The sequence below is a fragment of the Vulpes vulpes genome, chromosome X, assembly GCF_048418805.1.
Source record: "Vulpes vulpes isolate BD-2025 chromosome X, VulVul3, whole genome shotgun sequence".
Taxonomy (NCBI): domain Eukaryota; kingdom Metazoa; phylum Chordata; class Mammalia; order Carnivora; family Canidae; genus Vulpes; species Vulpes vulpes.
Genome location: NC_132796.1, coordinates 80,660,340 through 80,680,057, shown reverse-complemented (window position 1 = coordinate 80,680,057; position 19,718 = coordinate 80,660,340). Strand labels below are relative to the sequence as shown.

The following is a 19,718-nucleotide window of genomic DNA, read 5'->3' as shown; positions in this document are numbered from 1 at the left end:
AATTATGGATGGAAATGCTAATGATAAATTTATTTCCAAAGGTTTCCTTTGATCTAGCAATGGTTGAGAGCTGTCAGAGCTGGGGATCTTGTAATTGTAAATCAGGCAGGGACCCAGTCAGTCACCCTGCCCAGGCATACTAGGTAATCAACCCAATTCCAAACCCTAACCTGTTCTCAGAAAGCTTATGACTGAAATGGAAAATGAGGAGAGAAGGCAGCCCAGCCTGCTGGACCAAGGCAGAGTTATATGGAATCCAGGACTCATGTGCCAGTGATGTCTCCTTGCCCAGGGGTGGCTAGCAGCTCAGAGGACCCACCACTCATTGTCCCTTCCTTCCCATGGCATCAGGCAAGTGATTGTGTAATTAGACTAGGCACCTGTCAATGTGCAGCTGGACCAGGAAATGGTGAAAACACTACATAAGCAGGCCAGGAGGTGCCTGCCACAATTGGTGAGAGGCTTTGATAACTGGAGCAAGAGTGACCCCAGCTTTAGAAAAATATGCCAGTAAACTATCAACCAATCCAGCAGAGGGACTAGTGATGCGAAAAGGGAAGAAAATGCTGATTTCATTCAGCTTCTTGGGAGTGCATCATTCATTGTCTGGGTGAGTCCCTGAATGACTATTTCCCAAACGGGCATGAGCACAGGTGACCTGTGAAAGACCTTAACGTTTTTTTCATGGTTTGCCCCTTCTCTTCCAGAATGGGAATGTACTCTGTAGCCGAGTCAGATGTCCAAGCCTTCATTGCCTGTCCCCCGTGCATATTCCTCATCTGTGCTGCCCACGCTGCCCAGGTAAACTGGATTTCCTCTTTCTTTCCCAGCTGTGGTTCTCCTTCCTCCCACTTCCACCCAACCCACTCCATCTGCCTAATTCCCCAGAACAGAAACTTCCAGACAGAAATTACAATAGGACACTTTTAGGCAGCCTGCGCTGGCCCCTAAATACTGTTTATAGCCCAAGTGGGGCATATTCTAGGCTCTAATAAGTTATTCGTCACCCAGTAACAGATTTTCATTGGGCTTTTAATCATTTGAAGGTGGATGTCAGCTGGGGGAAGGGAATTGTGGCCCAGAGAGTCTGTGCCATAAAGAGCCTCTTCCTGCCATAGGCAGCTGGCACCAGGGGAGTTGTAGCATGGTGGCACGTGTCTTAACTGTGCCATAAAGAGCCTCTTCCTGCCATAGGCAGCTGGCACCAGGGGAGTTGTAGCATGGTGGCACGTGTCTTAAGCAATTAGTACTGGGATTGCATAAATCAAAGGAGCTGAACCAGTAAGGTTTATGATAGTATAAAGCTGCTTGCCCGCTGAATTGTCACCTTCTCCAGACTTCACAGTTATTATGTACACATTGTTAAGAGCAAATCCCAGGGGAAGGCCGGCAGAGACTTTTTCACAAGGCTGTTAGGACATCTACTTTGCTGGTTTGCGGCTAGAGTGTGTGTCTGAGGCAGGGGCTCCCTCAATGACACTTTGTTCACGTCTGACTGGGGCCTGGCTCCCACACCAGAGGCATGCAAGCGTGGAATGATTAAGAGAATGTCTGAGGGCTGGACCATGGCCCTAGGAAAAGCTAAGTGACAGCCTCAGGATCTGGGTAGTAGAAGCCTTATACTCCTGTAAGTTGATCTTGTTTCCCTCTAGGATGAAGATTCTTGAGCTGAAGTCTGTGGGTGGATTTTATGGGGTCAGTGAACCCTTTAAAATTGTTTTGTTTTTGGTGTAACTATGTATACATGTAAATTCCTTTAGAGAAGTTCCATAGCTTTATCGGTATTTGTTAAGGGGGTGTACATGACCCTAAAAACATGAAGAACCACTAGTCTGGGGCATTGGTGGTACTTTTTTAAGTAGTAAGGAACCTCCAGAACTTAGAGAAACGAGAAGTGTCCAGGTAGCAATGATAGGAATGGGGCCAGGAATAAAATTCAGTGAAAATTTGGCTAACATTTCAGTTACAGAAATGGGGGTGTTTATTTTTTTATTTTTTAAGTATTTTATTTATTCATGAGAGACACAGAGAGAGAGGCAAAGATATAGGCAGAAGGAGAAGCAGGCTTCCTGTGGGGAGCCGGTTGCAGGACTTGATCCCAGGACCCCAGAATCATGAGCTGAGCCAAAGGCAGATGCTCAACCACTTGAGCCACCTTGGCATCCCAGGGAATGGAGGTGTTTAATGGAGAAGAAGACCCCAAACCATTTTGGTCACTACCTTTGTGAACTATACTCTCCTGCATCAATAAATACACTCTGCTGAACACAGGGGGTTCTTTTTCCCAGCTGGCAAAAGATCATGCCATGTCACATTTATCATTCTGAATATTGGTGATGATAGTATATGCTTTAAGATGTAAGAGACTGATTTGGCATAAGATCTACCTGAAAGTTGGCTTTTGGAATAAATCCCCAAATAAGGCTTACTATTTTTATATGTGTTTCTTTGTTTCTTCTAATTAAACTGGATTATGGGGATGCCCGGGTGGCTCAGCGGTTGAGCGTCTGCCTTTGGCTCAGGGCATGATCCCAGGCTGGGGATCGAGTCCCACATTGGGCCTCCTGTGAGGAGCCTGCTTCTCCCTCTGCCTTTGTCTCTGCCTCTCTCCTGAATAAATAAATAAAATCTTAAAAAAAATAAACGGGATTATGAAGGAAGGATTTGGTAGATGGGAGTGAAATTTCTGATTAAAAAGGCCAATCTGGAGATTTTTTTCTACCTTTTTTCCCCCATAAGTCGCCAAAAGTGCTCTAATGCCATAGAAATTTATCTAAACTATGAAGATATTGTTCTTTCCTGGGAAGGAAGTGACCCAGATGCGAATCACAGGGTAGAAGAGTGTACAGTGCATTATGGTTATCACCTACCCCAGCTACAGAATAGGAAGCAAATTTTAAGAAAAAGGAAAAGTATAAGCCAGCAGGTTTTCTGAGTGAAGAAGAAAGCGTTAAAGGAATTGAGGTCATAAATAGCAGAAAAAAGAGAGTTGCCTTTAAGAATTAAATAAAGCCAATTTTGTGAACTATAGAAAGGAGGTGTTCATTTTCTTTTCCTTCTTGTCCTTGCAGGTCACGTCCTTGTGAATTCACTTTCCTTCTTGTTAACTCTCTAACCTTTACCAGTTCTTTCTTTGAGCAGTGGTACCAAGGTTCCTTAATCCTTAATATGCAAAAATGTCTTTATTTTGCCCTCATCCTTGAGTGATAATTTGGCTGGGTATAAAATTATAGGTGCATGCTTGTTTTCCCTTAGCATTTTGAAGATACTAACAAATGGTCTGTTGACTTCCTCCATTTGTGGATAAGAAGTCTGCTGTTTGATTGTAGTTCTTTTGTAGGTAACTCATTTTCTCCTTCTTCTAGCTTTTACGGTTTCCTCTTTTTCTTTGGTGTACATGATGAGGTGTACAGACATGTCATTTATTTTTATGCCTGTTCAGTACATAATTTTTTCAGCCAAAGGACACAAATTTCTTTTCAATTTTTACTCACTGGTTTTCTGAAAATTACACCTTACCTTTTTTTTTCTCATTTTCAAAGTTGCCTTTGGCATATATTTTTGCAGCTCATTTAACTTATCCTCTGTGTGTGTCTCTCTCTCTTTTTAAAAAATGTATTTATTTTAGAAAGAGAGAGATCATTGCAGGGAGGGGCAGAGGAAGAGGGAAACTTAAGCAGACTCTGAGCTGAGCATGGGGCTCAATCTTATGACCCTGAGATCATGACCTGAGCTGAAACCAAGCATTGGAAACCTAACTATACCACCAAGATGTCCCTATCCTCTGTGTCTCTTAATGTGTCCTTTATTTTTTTTTTCATCCTGGTACACTCCCCATAATGAAATAATTCTTCAGTTCTGTCCTCCAATTCATGAATTCTTTCTCGAGCCTTTTCATGCCTACTTTTTAGGCAGTCTGGTTCTGTTTGTTCTTTTATTTTCAATAACTGTATTCCCCCCCCCCCCACGTTTTTGGATTACATTTTAAAATATCTACATATTGCTATTTAATAGACCCATGTTAGTATTTCTTGGGATCTTATTTTCTTTATTTCTTAAAGGTATTTAACTATCTAATTAGAGTCCATTTTAGATTGTTTCAATGTGTTTTTTCAGGTGTAAATTCTCACTCTAACTGGGTTTCTTGACTTTCCTGGGTTTCTTTTCTTACTTCCGAGTTTCTCCTTGCTTTCTAAAATCTTTGTTCAAAAGCTCATTGTCTGTGTGTAGAGGGATGGTTTCCCTTGCATATGTCCTTCCTTTCTGGTGGGAAGGTTATTCTAGGCCATGTAGTTCACTTAGCTCTGAATCAGGTCATATATTAGTGTCTTAGCTTGGGCTCCTTCATACCTGGATGGTTTATTTCTACCTCTATTTTCTTTTCTTTTCTTTTTTTAATATTTTATTTATTTATTAATGAGAGAAACGGTGAGGCAGAGACATAGTCAGAGGGAGAAGCAGGCTCCCTTTGGGGAGCCCGATCAGGACTTGATCCCAGGACCCCAGGATCATGACCTGAGCTGAAGGCAGACGCTCAACCACTGAGCCACCCAGGTGCCCCCTATCTCTATTTTCTTATACAGTGCTAGTCCCTGATGATGATCTTAGACTGGGACCTCAGCTCAGCTGCGTACCTTGGGCAAGTAGTCCATTTGAAGGAGCTACTCAGGTGGGAAGAGCTATGTCAGCCCCTGGTTACATGTGAGGAGTGTGTCCCTCATCCCCATCTTTACATGAGAAGCCACTTGGAGGCCATAGTTCTTGCCTGGCCTTCTGGCCCAACTGTCTGTATCCAGTCCCAGGCGCCAGTGGACCATATGATTTTGGCCCTCCGTTCTTTGCTCTGCTTTTCCTTCTGTGTTTTATTCCACAAGGAATCTTCTTTTGTTTCTGAGCATGGTTTTGCAGTTTTATTCATTCATTTTTTTATTTACTCACCCTTTTAATTACTTATTTTTTTATAAAAGTGTAAGTTTTACATTTTATCCTTCACTCTTTGGTGAGAAAAGAGCAGGGCATTCTCTCCTGTGTTCAGCCTGCCATATTGACCTGGAATGCAAACTGGCTATTCTTTCTGTTGAAGATCAAACAAGAGTAAACAGGTTTAAACCTTAAACCATAGCAGAGAAGAGTGGAGTTTGGTAAGAGGATGAACTGTGGGACACAGTAGCTGTTAAATCCTAGTATAAATGTCTAAAGAGAATTTTAGTCTCTGTACAGGCATATTTCTGTAAGGAAAAAGATGCCCACCCATCTGAGATAGAGTTGTCACAATTCTGCTTTGAGACAGGGCAATGGCTGTGATGACTCCTCTGTACTCCTTCCACCCCAGTGGTTATTAGGCATGAGGAAACTCATGCCTTCAGGGCCACAGGAATGTTTGGTCAAAGGAAGGGGCTCCAATTTTCTGTCTTAACCCAAAGGGGAAGGCACCGTGATGAAAATGTCCTCATTTAACAATAGGAGCTTTATAGCCAGAATGATGAGCGAGTCCTGTATTAAAAAGAGAAGACAAGCAAGGAAGCCATATACCCAAGGTTTGGGCTCTACACACTGTCCGACAGCAGCGTGGGCTTCAGGGAGCATTTATATGGACAGAGATGGATTCTGTAGGAGGATCCTGCTGGACATGTCTAGAGCTCATCTTCCACGAAGGAGACAGAGGAACCAGCACCCCCCATTTGTTTCTATGTTTCTCCTGGTTCTTGCTCTCTAAACTCTGTACCCTAGACATTTCCAAGGTTCCCACTTGCATTCGAGGTTGTCTCCTGCAGCTCCTGCTGAACCGTGGGAATCAAAGTTTGCAGACTGCTTTTCCAGAATTCCCAGAGAGAAATCCACACTGATCCCCATTAAGAGAAAATGAAAATTTTTTCATCAGTACTTCCTCAAGTGTCCATGGCAGAGGTCAGGTCTTGGTTACATACAACAGGGTGCTCTACTGAGCCCAAGGAGGCTGGTACTGCATGGAGGTTGGAACATTCTTAATGGAAAAGTCAAGACTGCACAGAAGTCAGAAGGGTCACTAAATCTATCCCAGTCTATAAGCAGGACTCTCTATAGACCCTGATAATGGGAGATTTATAGGAATGAAATTCTATATCTTCTCTTTTGGAGAAGTGGAGTGGTAAAGGGGGAAGGAGAAGAGAAAGATTATGACTTCTTTCATTTTGTTCTTTATATACAATTTTATGAAAAGACTCATAGTGACCAGGAGCCTAAGTCCTGATATTACATAAGATTTTTTTTTAAGTAGGCTCCACTCCCAGCATGGACCCCAACGTGGGGTTCAAACTCACAACCCTGAGATCTAGACCTGAGCTGAAATCAAGAGTAAGAATCTCAGCTGACAGAGCCACCCAGAAACCCCTACCTAAGTTTTTTTTTTAAATGGCCATTCCTAATGAATTTGCCACTCAGAATTCATAAATTTGGGTTCCTTTGGGGGTATTCGGACATTCTTGAGTCATTATAGAGCTGTTTTAAAGTTGCGAAAATATCTGATTTGATCTCTTACCAGCAACCTAATCCACAGCATTCCCTTTTTGCTGGGTGTGAAAAATGTAGTTCTGTGAAATGGTTTTAAGGACAGTGATGGTGTGGTTTTGCCAAGAGAGGCAACCCTCACCACAGACTTTTAAATTCAAGGGAGATTAAAGAAATGACCTCTCCAGTGATGCTTTCTAATCTGTGTGTTTGTGTAAGGAGAATCTGGAAGCCCCATGTCACTTGTCTCCTGACAGTAGTTGGGTTGTGAGCTAGCTGGCAAATATAGGCATTTCTGCTATAATATGATCTATTCATTTCTTAATTTTTAAAAAATATTTTATTTATTTATTCATGAGAGACACAGAAAGAGAGAGAGAGAGGCAGAGACACAGGCAGAGGGAGAAGCAGGCACAGGCTCCATGCAGGGAGCCTGACACGGGACTCGATCTTGGGTCTCCAGGATCACGCCTTGGGCTGAAGACAGGCACTAAACCACTGAGCCACCCGGGCTGCCCGCATTTCTTCATTTTAAAGAAGCTTTTTATAAGTTTTAAATTCCAGTTAGTTAACATGGAGTGTAATATTAGTTTCAGGTGTACAATTTAGTGATTTAACACTTATGTGCAACATCCCATGCTTGTCACAAGCCATCCTTAATCCCCATCACCCATTTAACCAGTCTTCCCACCCACCTCTCGTCTGGTGACTTATCAGTTTGTTCTTTATAGTTAAGGGTCTATTTTCTGGTTTGCCTCTCTTCCCTCATCCCATGTTTGTTTGTTTTGTTTCTTAAATTCCACACGAGTGAAATCATATGGTATTTGTCTTTCTCTGACTTATTTTGCTTAGCATAATACTCTCTAGCTCTATCCACATTGTTGCAATGTACAATATTGCCCTGTGCAACATATAATATAATATATTACATATATATACATATGTGTGTGTGTATCCCCCAAATCTTCTTTATTCATCCATAAGTCAGTGGCCATTTAGGCTCTTTCCATAATTTGGCTATTGTTGATGAGGCTGCTATGAACATCAGGGTGCATGTATCTCTTTGAATTGCATTTTTATAGTATCCTTTTGGGTAAATACCTAGTAGTGCAATTGTTGGATGGTAAGGTAGTTCTATTTTTAACCTTTAAAAAAATATTGTATTTATGTATTTGGGAAAGAGAGAAAGAGACTGAGTGAGAGCACAAGAGCAGGGGGAGGGAGAAGCAGACTCCCTGCTGTGCAGGCAATCCGATGTGGGACTCGATCCCAGGATGCTGTGATCATGACCTGAGCTGAAAAGCAGATGCTTGACCGACTGAACTACCCAGGCACCACTATTTTTAATTTTTTGAGGAACCCCCATACTGTTTTCCAGAGTGGCTGCAATATATGCATTTCTGAAAATCCTCACATTCTGCAAAATCACACACTGAAACGTAACAAGGCTTAAGGAACAAACAAGATTGGAGAAATAACTGGAAATTTATACAACTTTGTAAAGAAGTAGGGAGCCTACTTCTCACTCTCCCTCTGCCTCTCTCCCCATTTGTGCTCTTTTTCACTCAGCACTCAGGGCTGGTGGAGGAAGGGAATATACTGCTTAATTGGCACAGGGTTTCCCTTTGGGGTGGTGAAAATTTTCAGGAACTACATCACTGGTGATAGCTGCACAACATTTTGATTGTTCCTAAGGCCACTGAGTCATATACTCTGAAATCATGTTAGGTCATGCACTCAGGTCATTCAGTGAATGCACTTGCTCTACTCTCTCTCTCTCTCTCAAATAAATAATAAAATCTTTAAAAATGAACTATACTAATAAAAAGCTAGCATGATTTAAGAATGTATCTTAGATATCTAATAAATAAAATAAAATTACATTAAGTGCAGACTTCACCTTTTCAAATGGTGATACACCTCATCTTCTTTTTTAGCGGCACCTGGGTGTCAGTGGTTGAGCATCTGCCTTTGGCTCAGGTCGTGATCCCGGGATCCTGGGATCAAGTCCCGCATCAGGGTCCCTGCAGGGAGCCTGCTTCTCCTTCTGCCTTTGTTTCTGCCTCTCTCTGTGTGTCTCTCATGAGTAAATCAATAAAATCTTTTTAAAAAATAAAATAAGATGGCAACACTAGCTTGATGGAAGAGGGAATCAGGAAGGGTTGAAGCTGCTGAGTTGTAAAGATAGGAGAGAAATGCCCAGAGATCAGAAAGAATCACATTATCAGCACTTATAGAACAGAGCGTATGGCCAAACTCAGCCAAGACAAAGAATGGGGGGTGGGGTGTGAATGGGAATTAGAGAGAGTACTGTATCTTTTCATGGTTTGCCAGTTTCAGTTGAGTTCATGTACGTGGCCTTCAGCTGCTATCCCTCAATAGAGTAATGTACTGGGATAAATAATAATGTGCTGGGAAAAATCATGTATGAACCAATGCAGTTTCTACTTTATACCAATAGTGTTCTCTTATTTACCACTTGAGTTTGGACAAGTTAGGATGACACAAATCTATACCATAGGGGAAATCGCCTCCATAAGATGAGGTAGATATACATCATTTAGCCTTCGACAATTTCCAGTGAGGCTTGCTGGTCACTCGACCACTCTGATTCTGGTTTTTGGCCTTTAATCACTGACCTAACTACACAGTATGTTCCCCTTCTTGTTCTATGACTGTGTCCATGTCTGTGACTTTTACTGTTACAACAATCAAGTAAACAGGCCTGTTTTGCTCTCTCCAGTGGTTAAAAAAAAAAAACAAGGGGGGATTTCTTTAATTTCTGTTGTGGTAAGGTAGTAAGGTACGCATGACCTAACATGATTTCAGAGTATATGACTCAGTGGCCTTAGGAACAATCAAAATGTTGTGCAGCTATCACCAGTGATGTAGTTCCTGAAAATTTTCACCACCCCAAAGGGAAACCCTGTGCCAATTAAGCAGTATATTCCCTTCCTCCACCAGCCCTGAGTAACCACTAATCTGCTTTCTGCTTCTATGGATTTGTCCTTTTCTGGACATTTTATGTAAATAAAATCATGGAGTATGTATGTATCCTTTTGCCTTTGGCTTCTTTCACTCAGCATAATATTTTCAAGATTTATTCATGTCACATGTATCTGCATTTCATTCTTTTTAAGGGCTACATAATATTCCACTGTATGGACATGCCACATTAATTCAGTAGCTCATGGACATTTGGGTTGTTTGCACTTTTTGGCTATTGTGACTAGCGCTGCTTCTGTTAACATTTGTGTGCAGGTTTTTCTGTGGCATGTTTTAAATTATTTGGGGTATCTCCCTAGGAGTCGGATTTCTGTGTCATATGGTAATTATCTTTGTACCTTACCGAGGAATCTTGTCTGATTTTCAGCCACCTCATCTTCTTTTGGTTCATCTCTTTGAGTATCTGTGATGGCCATCTTCATGGCTGCTAAGTGCTGCTGTTGCCATCCTCTGTGTCTGATCTCCATTGCTCTCTCCTGTCTTCTTTTGTTCTTTTCTGAATTCTCTATTCACCTCCCCCTTGGATTTTATTGAAAAGAGTAAATTCCTTTTAAACAGTAAAATAACAGCCAACTATCATACTCTTCTTCCTTTAAGGCAACTACAATAATTATAGTATGCAAGATGATCGTTGGGGGCCATTTCCTTACCTGCAAAAGATTGATGTATTTTCAAAAAACCCTTTTCTGACTCCAGAGCTATCCAAAATCCTCAGGATTTTAAAATATTAGTCTTCAGATAGCAGGAGTTTTACTTTATTATTATTACTGTTGTTGTTAGTTTTCTTATACCAATTGTTGAGAGGTATCCACAGAGATATGCACTGCTAATCACTAGCCCCTCCATGTCTATGCTGCCTGCTCTCTTACATCTTAAACCCTTTCACTGTCTTCCATGCTTTATTTCTATTATCTTTCTCATGCACTCAGTCCTTGAACACTGTGCAGAGTACAAAGTGTTACAGCCTTCTTCAGAAAAGTGGCACCCAGCTTGCCTCCTGCCAAGTGAGGTTATCATTGTCTCTGGTAAACCCTGGGGATTTAGTGGTTTTTGAAAAAGAATGTGGGGATGCCTGGGTGGCTCAGTCAGTTAAGCACTCGGCTCTTGATTTTGGCTTAGGTCATGATCTCAAGGTCGTGAGCTCCAGTCCCATGTCAGACTCTGTGCTTGTTTCAGTCTGCTTCTCTTTCTCCCACTGCTCCTCCCTGTTCTCTCTCTCTCTCTCTCTCTCTCTCTCTCTCTCTCTCCTTCTCTAAGAAGTAAATAACTAGAAAAAGAATTTGATTTCCTGCCAGCATGTTAGAAGCCCCTATGTCATATAAGAACAAGACTTTTCGGATAACTATGCCTTTGCTTCATGGTAGAGTAGAACCCCTCTATTTCAGTGGACATTAAGCAAAGCTTGCCCCAGAGAAAGGTAAAGAAGGTGACACTTTGTTGAGGGATACTGAGAAGCTCCATTTGTCCCAAAGAAATCTTTCATTTGTTTTCTGTATTTAGGAAACCTCCACCATTACAGTCACTCTTCTGGGTTAAAGTTTGTCTCCAGGAGCACAATTTTATGGGATGATAATAGAATCTACTAAGGAAGCATTTATATAGGCAGGTAAACTTGAAAGTTTCTGGGCAAATAAACTTTCTGGATAAGACAAAGTTAAATAGGTAGCTTTTAATGCAGGACTTCTCAGAGCCTTTAATATATTAATATACATTATGAATCTATGAGACAGGTGTATGGGATGCAATCTTTTTCAAACTTATTCAGCTGAGGTTTTTTTGTAAGGCACTTTGAAAGATTAGTGTGCTTTAGTATGTATTTTAAGAACTCTTGGATTATGCCATTCAGTTTCTAGAAGTTGTTTATATAATAGCAATAAGTTATTAGTATATAGAGTATCTTAGTTTGGAGAAGTTCATTAGGGTGTCAGGCCCTTTTAAAACAAGTCCCCAGACTAATGTGGCTCAAACTTTTGTGTGTTTAAGGACTACCTTGGGAGATTTGATAAAATGCACTCTCAGGCCTTACACTAAACATTCTGATTCAGGTGAGCTGCAGTGGGTATTCTGCACTTGAAACAAGCACCTCAGTTAATTCTGATGCAGTTGGACTGGGATGGCACTTAGGTCCCAGGGAAGATCTTGGTAAAGGAGATCAAGAGCGCTGCCTACCGAGAGCGGTGCTGGGCAGGGTCTTGGAGGAGAGGACCCTGTGCACACGCCAAGGGCAACAAAACAGCATAGTTTCTCTGATAATGGGGAGCATAGATACAGCATGACTGCATGACACTTTCCCAGGACCAGCCCTAAAGTGACATGTGCATAGTGTTCCGTCTGGCCAGGCAGCTTTCCCAGAGTTCCCACCTAAAGCCTTCCTCTTCTGCTACTTTCCACATTCAGAGCCTCTAGCCGTCATGTCCAGAAAGAAGGACCCTCCGTGGGGGAGCTCCCTGCTCCTCCCCGCCCATTGTCCGTGACTTGTTGTTGGCAAGAAATGAATGGCATTTCTCGGAATTCGCCCAGGAATTTCTGCTGATAAACAAATGAAACTCTCAAAGGGAAAAGCAATCAACATAGTTTGAAATAAAATCAGTGTTTTCAGCTTAGTCTGTTTTCAACTGCATCTGAATTAAGAGTCACATCTAGGGTATTTTAAGGAAAGGCTTAGTAAAATGCCCTTTAGTGAGGGTTCTTCCTGGTTGCGGGGCTGCCTCTTAAAGCAGGACCTGCTTTCAGAGGAAGCAGAGCAGGTGATTATCGCCTCAATTTCCCATCACCTGTGCCTGTCCGGCCAGCAGGGCGACAGCCCCCATTCTCTTCCCTGTGTCCCTGCCAAGCTGCCTGACCCCTAAAATGCTATCATTATTACGGCTTCGTTGTCTTTATTTTTTAAATATTTTAAAAAAGATACTTGTATTTATTTGGGAGAGAGAGAGAAAGAGAAGGGGGAGAGGCAGAGGGAGAGGGAGAGAGAGAATCTAAAGCAGACTGCACACCCCATTGTGGGGCTCGATCTGTGACTCTGAGATCACGACCTGCACCGAAACCAAGACGCTTAATGGACAGAGCCACCCAGTTTTATCTTCTTAATTCAGGCATTGGTCTATCTTTGAAAGTGATGACTTATCTAGAGAGCAGGAGTTGATGGTAGAACATGGAGATGGATGGGGGGGGATACCCCAGGGCCACTAGCCTGGGTACCCAGAGGAGTTTTGGGGGATGGGGGCTTAAGGGGGAGGCTGGAGAGTCAGGCTCTATGTTTTCCATGCTCTTGTGGGGCACCAAACCTCTCGGTAATATCAAGGATAAATTCTTTATTTGTGGCAGAGGACACAATAGTTTCTAGGATGAGTTGCCAACTCTCAAGTTTTTTACTTTGGGGTTGTTAATTTAAAACCAATATGTTCTAGAAGGAACCAAATATCCTTGCTATCTGTTGCCTAGAGCTAAAAGGTTTCACTCCAGGTTTTGGATGCAAAATCACTATGACCCAAAGGTTTACCAGATTATTTGCAGCCACTAAGATAAATAACAGTCTTTATTAGAATGATTTTCATCTGATTTTTGCGTTTGGAGTTTTACACTGTCAGCTATTCCCTAAAAGTGATTTTAGAAACTGGCAGACATAGGGTGTCAGTTGTTGCAATCTGTTCCAAAATCTACCTCCTCACAGGACTCTTTTTTTGGCCATCAAAATAGGCTATTGTATAAATGTCTTGATGTGTTGTCGCTTATCTTTGCCACATACATGCTAAGACCCAGAGAGTGGGAGGTGGTTCAGCAGTGCGTGTGTGGCTCCTGAAATAGTTTTTTTTCCTAGGGCTATGCTCCCTGAATAGGAGAGAAGCTATGAAGGATATGTACTGTATCTTTAAAGAAAGGAATAAATCAAAGTTGTGGGCAGGACGGGGAAGAAGAAGGTTGGTTGGATTTTTTTTTTTTAAATTGGAGAGAATGGTTAAGACCTCAAACTTGGGAGTAGAGGTTACTTTTAAAACATCAAGATAAGGTACGTGTCCTTGCAAGCTCGATTTTTCTTTCCTTTAGCAAATTCCTGCAGCTTTGATTTGTTTTTTCCCACATTTGCAAAATCATGCCCTCAAAGAATCTAGGGCCAAATCAGAGTCCACAGTCACCATCATATCCTCTGTATGGCATATTCTATTATGACTGATCGGACAGAAATGGGGGTTGAGAAGGAGGGGCAAGGAAATTTGGCTTGCTTTTTTCCTTGCTTTTTCTTTGTTTCCCTTTTTATCTCTTCCCTGCCTCTCTTCCTCCCTTCTTTCCATTCTTCTTTTTAAATGTCTTTTAGTTTTTTATTTTTATTTTTGTTAAAGATTTTATTTATTTATTCATGAGATACACACACACACACACACACACACACAGAGAGAGAGAGAGAGAGAGAGAGGCAGAGACACAGGCAGAGGGAGAAGCAGGCTCCATGCAGGGAGCCTAACGTGGGACTTGATCCTGGTTCTCCAGGATCAGGCCCTGGGCTGAAGGCGGCGCTAAACCGCTGAGCCACTTGGGCTGCCGTCCTAAATGTCTTTTTATTTAATTTTTTTTTCTGTAGCCTGGGTGGCTCAGTCAGCTAAGCGACCGACTCCTGATTTCCACTCAGGTCATGATCTCAGGGTCCTGAGATCAAGCCCCATGTTGGGGTCTACGCTTGGATCAGAGTCCTCTTGGGATTCTCTCTCCCTCTCCCTCAGATCCTGAGATCATGACCTGAGCTGAAATCCAGAGTTGGATGCTTAACTGAATGAGCCACCCAGGTGTCCCTATCATTTTAACCACTTTTAAGTATACAGTTTTGTAGCATAATGTACATTTGTATTGTTATGCAACCATCACCACTATCGATCTCAAGGATGTTTTTCGTCTTCCTGTACTGAAACCCTATTCCCATGAAACAAATCTGCATTTTCCCCTCCCTCAGCCCCTGGCGACCATCTCTTTCCTTTATGTCTCTATGAAGTGGACTGCTGTAGGTACCTCCTGTAAGTGGAATCAAACAGTATATTTCCTCCTGGGACTGCCGCCTTTCACTTAGGGCAATATCATCAAGATGCAGCCTAATTGTGGTGTGTCTGTTTCTTTCCCATTGGGGAAGTGAGCAGAGAAGAAATTTCAGAAGGGGATGGTGGTACAGAGGAACAGCTGAAGTTGGAGACAACCAAGGGCTCCTAGAAGAATCTAGCAAATGTCAATTTTCAGAGCACACTTTTCATAGGCTGAGGAAGACTCCAAAAACCACTCTGTCTTGAGCAGTGACAGCCATGACTGGTGGTAACTGGTGCAAATGACTGTGTGAAGTCCTGGCTTTTGAAAGACATTTTCATTATTAACGTTTCCTGGGGAACTTCAGACCGTGTCATCTATTAGCAGCTGATGACCAGCAGGTCTTGTCATTTTTTGGAGAAATACATAGAGGTAGAATGGTGTCCTTGTTTCTCTTTATCTGGAGAAGTTACATTTCCAAAAGGGCCTCCTCTGAGATTTCTTTCTGAGGGGAAGGACATCTGGGCCATTCAGTATGGTTCGAGGAGAAAGATTATTAAAGGATCAGAGTAGCAAACCTAAGAGGCAATGTTGGAAGAAAAAGATAATTAATGAGCCCCGTGAAAGGAAGATTGAAGAGATTTCAACAATTTTCTGAAAAATAAATGGACCCTCGAGGATGCTGATCAGCTTTCTCCTTCCACCACCAAAGATGGGGAAAGGGAAGAAATGGACTTTAGCACAGTTGACATGGAACAATGGACTTGGGCAGGGCTTAAGGAAGCTGATGCCCCACAGTTTAAAATCTGTGTATAACTTTTCGACTCCCCCAAAAACTTAACGACAAATACCCCACTGTCGACTAGAAGCCTTACTGATAACATGAATAGTCAATGGATACATATTTGTGTGTTACATGTATTATATACTGGATCTTACAATAAAGGAAACTAGAGAAAAAATGTTATTATGAAAATCCTTGTAAGAGGGACTCCTGGTAGGCTCAGTCAGTTAAGCATCCAACTCTTGGTCTCAGCTCAGGCCTTGATCTCAGGGTCATGAGTTCAAACCCCATGTTGTATTCCATTCTGGGTGTAGAGCCTACTTAAAATCATAAGGAAGAGAAAATACATGTATGGTACTGCACCGTATTTACTGGAAAAATAGCCTATAAGTGGACCTCACAGTTTAAAGCCGGGGTTGTTCAAAGGTCAGCTCTACTTCTAGGCATGGATAAGGGGAGCAGGAGTCTTTTAAAAGTCAACATATAACAACTCAAACTTAATGCTGAGTAAAACCCAGACACATGTATATGCACAAGTGCATACAATGCATTTCGAGTAATATGAAGTTCAAAACAGGCAAAATTAAACTATATTGTTTACAGAGGCACATAAATGTGATAAAACTATAATAAACAACAAGGCAATGGTTATCCCAGGCAAGATTGTGGGTCCTTCCAAGGGGAGAGAACAGGCCCCCTAGGGTGTCGGCAATACTGACACATTTTCATTTGTTTTTGGATGGTAATGATTGGAGACAAATGTTGACCTGAAAACCTTTAAATGTTACAGTTAAGCATAGGATTGTGTTTACACATATGGCTGTTTAGGACATGTTATTTTTGTGTAATTGTTTACATTATATTGATCTTTTTGGTGTTTGGTTTGGTTTCCTTTGGTCTGGTCTGGTCTCACCCCCCCCCCCCCCGCTCCCCACTCCCACATGCGCTGATCAGTACCAAAGCCTGGACAAAGGCTGTGCCCTCCGTCCTCCGGGTATGCCTTTGGAATTAATAAGAAGGCATCTGAGGGCATTTGGCCTTTGTCCTCTGAACCGCAGAGCCCAGCAGTATATGGGCTTTTTAGATGAAGCCATCTGGCTCAGGTCTGTATCACTGACCAGAGGGCCCATTTGGCTTTTGGAATCTAGGCAAAATTTGGGAAGAAGAGAAAGCTTTGGTTCTATGGGTTCCACATTCCCTCCCCACATCCCTTGAGGCTGTATTGTGCTATCATATGTTGGGGGGAGGCACAGGGCCAGAAAGGATATGGGGTCTTACCCTGCTTCTTCCCCCCAATTCACTGTGGAACGTGCATAGAGCTGGCTGGCCTCTTTGCGCCTGTTTTCTCAACTTGTAAAATGAGAGTGATAATTCCTCCCTTCCACTAAGGTTCGCATTGGCAGGGAAAACAAAGTTGATGTGGGAAATTGCTTTGAAAAGTATAAAGAGGTGTGTATATAAGCAAGGCAGTATCTGGCAAGGGAAAGAAGGAATTTGAACCCCAAGTCCCCCGATTACATCATTAGTAGGGAATGTGGGCAAAGCCTGAAACTCAGGCATTTTCGTTCTCATAGATCCCAGTGACAGCAGGCCCATAAACAGGCACTGGCCATATGTCTCCAGCCTTAGGGAAAAGTTGTGGGAGGCCTAAAGGTGACAGGTTTAATGAGTGTCATCTCTGCCTTTTTACAAAAGATTTATTTATTTATTTATTAGAGAGCGAGAGTGGGCATGCATTAGCAGGGGGAAGAGCAGAGGGAGAAGGAGAGAGTCCTCAAGCCCCAACATGGGGCTCCATCCTAGTACTCTAAGACCATGACCTAAGGCAAAATCCAAAATCAGCCACTTAACTGACTGAGCCACCCACACGCTGCTCTGCCCTTCCTTTCTATTTCACTCTGAGTTGATATTTAGAGGTGCCCCAAGTGAGCACGCTGCTCAGTAATGCTCATGTTCCCAAAGCCGAGTGAGCACTTAGCAGAGACATGGTAATGCCCAGAATTGCATTGGGAGACAAGGTAGCAATCTTTGGGGTTGCCTTGAAAGCTTGACTGATTTTTTTTTTGTTTTTTGATTTCCTTTTGGCTAGGCCTGCTCCTGCCCCTTGCCTCCAGTCATAAAGAACGTTGAGCAGGATTCTTTGCTCTGCACTGTCAAGTGGTGATTAGGCTGCCATAATCCCGTTAACAGGCCAGGAGTGCTCCAGTCCCTAATGTCTTACAAATTCATGTTCTGGCTGGAGCCTGTCATCCTGCACCTTGTCTAGGCACACAGCATGACCCTGTTGCAGGAGGTCTATCAGACCACCAGGATCAGGCAAAAGAGCTATTGCCATAGTGCTGCCTCCAAACCTGGGCAGATCAGGGCCTCCCTACCTTTCTCCCAGGGCTTTGGAAATGTTGGGGGAACTCTTTTGGTCATCACAGTGATTGGGGAATGTCCTTGACCTTTACTGGGCAGGAACCAGGGATGCTAAATGTTCCACAGGGGGCAGGAACACAGTGCTGTGAAGAAGTGTCCCATCTGAATTCTGGCAGTGACCCTATCGAGAAACACTGGACAGCGGCCTTATTCAGAGAAGCCTAGGGAAGGGAGTCTCCTCCCAACCAGAAGTTGGTGGTTCGTGTCCATTCACTCACTCACTCACTCACTTGTTCGTTCTTCTCACAAATGTTTACTGAGTACAGGCTTTGGGCCAGGTCCCATAAATAGTGCTGAGGGCTCAGTCCGTGCCTCAGAGAGCCCACAGGCTAGTTGGGGAGACAGGCCTAATGAGATGACTAGACATAATGTGATGAGTTCTTCAGTAGAGGTGTGGACAGGGATAGGCAGAGAAGGGAGGAAGGGAAACACTCTTCAAGAACCAGGAGCCAGGCTCTTCAAGAAATCAATACTCAAGCTGAGTTCTAACAGACAAATGGAGCTTTTCCAGGTGGAGGAGGAGGGAGGGGGAGGGCACGTGCAAAGGCAGGATGGGGCCTGGAGTGGGTGTGGGCCGTGAGGGAGGCGGTTTGGAAGGTTCGTTGGCAGGCACCCAGTCTCAAAGGGCCTCGTGTGTCCTACAGTCAGACTTTATTTTGTAGAGCCAGCCTGCTGCAGACATCGGAAATAGATGAAGTTTGTCTGTCATGCCCCCAGACATCTTTTTGCACCTCCTTTCCTGTGTCTCGGTTCCCCCACAGCCTCACACCCATCCCCGCCCCTCAGCTGTCATGCAGTCACTTAGCATCTGAGGAAAGGAAGGCTGGGTGACCCCTACCAGGGGCGTTCAGCCTGCAGCAGCACAAAGGCCCACCCTTCCCCAAAAGAACCCACTACAGATAGAATTCTAGACACCAGGGGGAGCGACTTCTGGGAAGACTTGGAAGCTGAGCCCTGAGGAGATAGTGCAGAGGGGGCTTCCCTTTAGTGGACACACACTCCATGAGAGCCTGAGCGTACTTAAGGTGTGTGTGAGAGCTGGTGAGCTCCTGTGCATGGGAGCAGCTGCGAAGGGGAGGGGCGGGCAGTGATGGTTCCCCACTCAAAGGACCAGTGTGAGGATTCAGTGAATTAATACACTGAACGGGCTTAGCCCCAAGCCAGACCGCAGCCCACCCTCAAACAAATGCAAAAGCTCCTTTTATTATTTTCTTTTTAAAAAAATATTTTATTTATTTATTCATGATAAACACACAGAGAGAGAGGCAGAGACATAGGCAGAGGGAAAAACAGGCTCCTCATGGGGAGCCCAATGCGGGACTCGATCCCAGGACCCCGGGATCACGCCTTGAGCCAAAGGCAGATGCTCCACCACTGAGCCACCCAGGCGTCCCTCCTTTTATTATTTTCGAGGGTGGGGCCTCACAGTTGGGTCTGAGGGAGGCAAGAATGTGCCAGCCAGGAGGGAGATGAGGACTTGATGCAGAGACCTCATGGCAATCTCTGGCTGGTTCTGAGTCTGTGTGTTAGCGGGGCCACGTCATTGCCTCCCCACCAAACAATATGGTGCTTTAGGACACGGCTTATCAGAATGGAAATCTCCAGTGGAGTCAGAGCATTATTCAGTGTATGTTGGGGTTTGCCTTCTTACTCCCCACCCCGCCCCCTTGCAGAGCACATGTAGGTGGGAAGCTGCAGTTTCCCAAACAGTGCAGACTTGCCTCTGCCATCTGCCCCACCACCATGGGAACACCAAGATGGGAGAATCACAGCACCTAAGGCCAGAGCCTGGGAGAGACGCATTAAAAGATATTAACTTGAGAGGGGCTGGATGAGGGAATGAAAGTGTTAGCTAGAGAAGGGAAGCAGCAAAAGGGGGAAGAAAAAAAAAACTGGGACAGGATACATAAAGATCATCCAGCTGCCCCCCAACTGAACTTAGAATGTTTTCTGTGTTCTCTTTAGAAGGCAGCTTGGCTTGTCCAGCATTCAGTGAAAATTTGTTGATTGACACTGC

At 43.5% G+C, this 19,718-nt stretch overlaps 1 protein-coding gene across 1 annotated transcript in view; it reads left to right on the top strand.

The window, feature by feature from the left end:
* CHRDL1 (chordin like 1) overlaps nt 1–19,718 on the top strand; it is a 118,845-nt gene that overhangs the window by 35,317 nt on the left and 63,810 nt on the right. Inside the window, 1 exon segment of the mRNA XM_026014863.2 lies at nt 708–801. Coding sequence (XP_025870648.1) covers nt 708–801 — 94 coding nt within the window.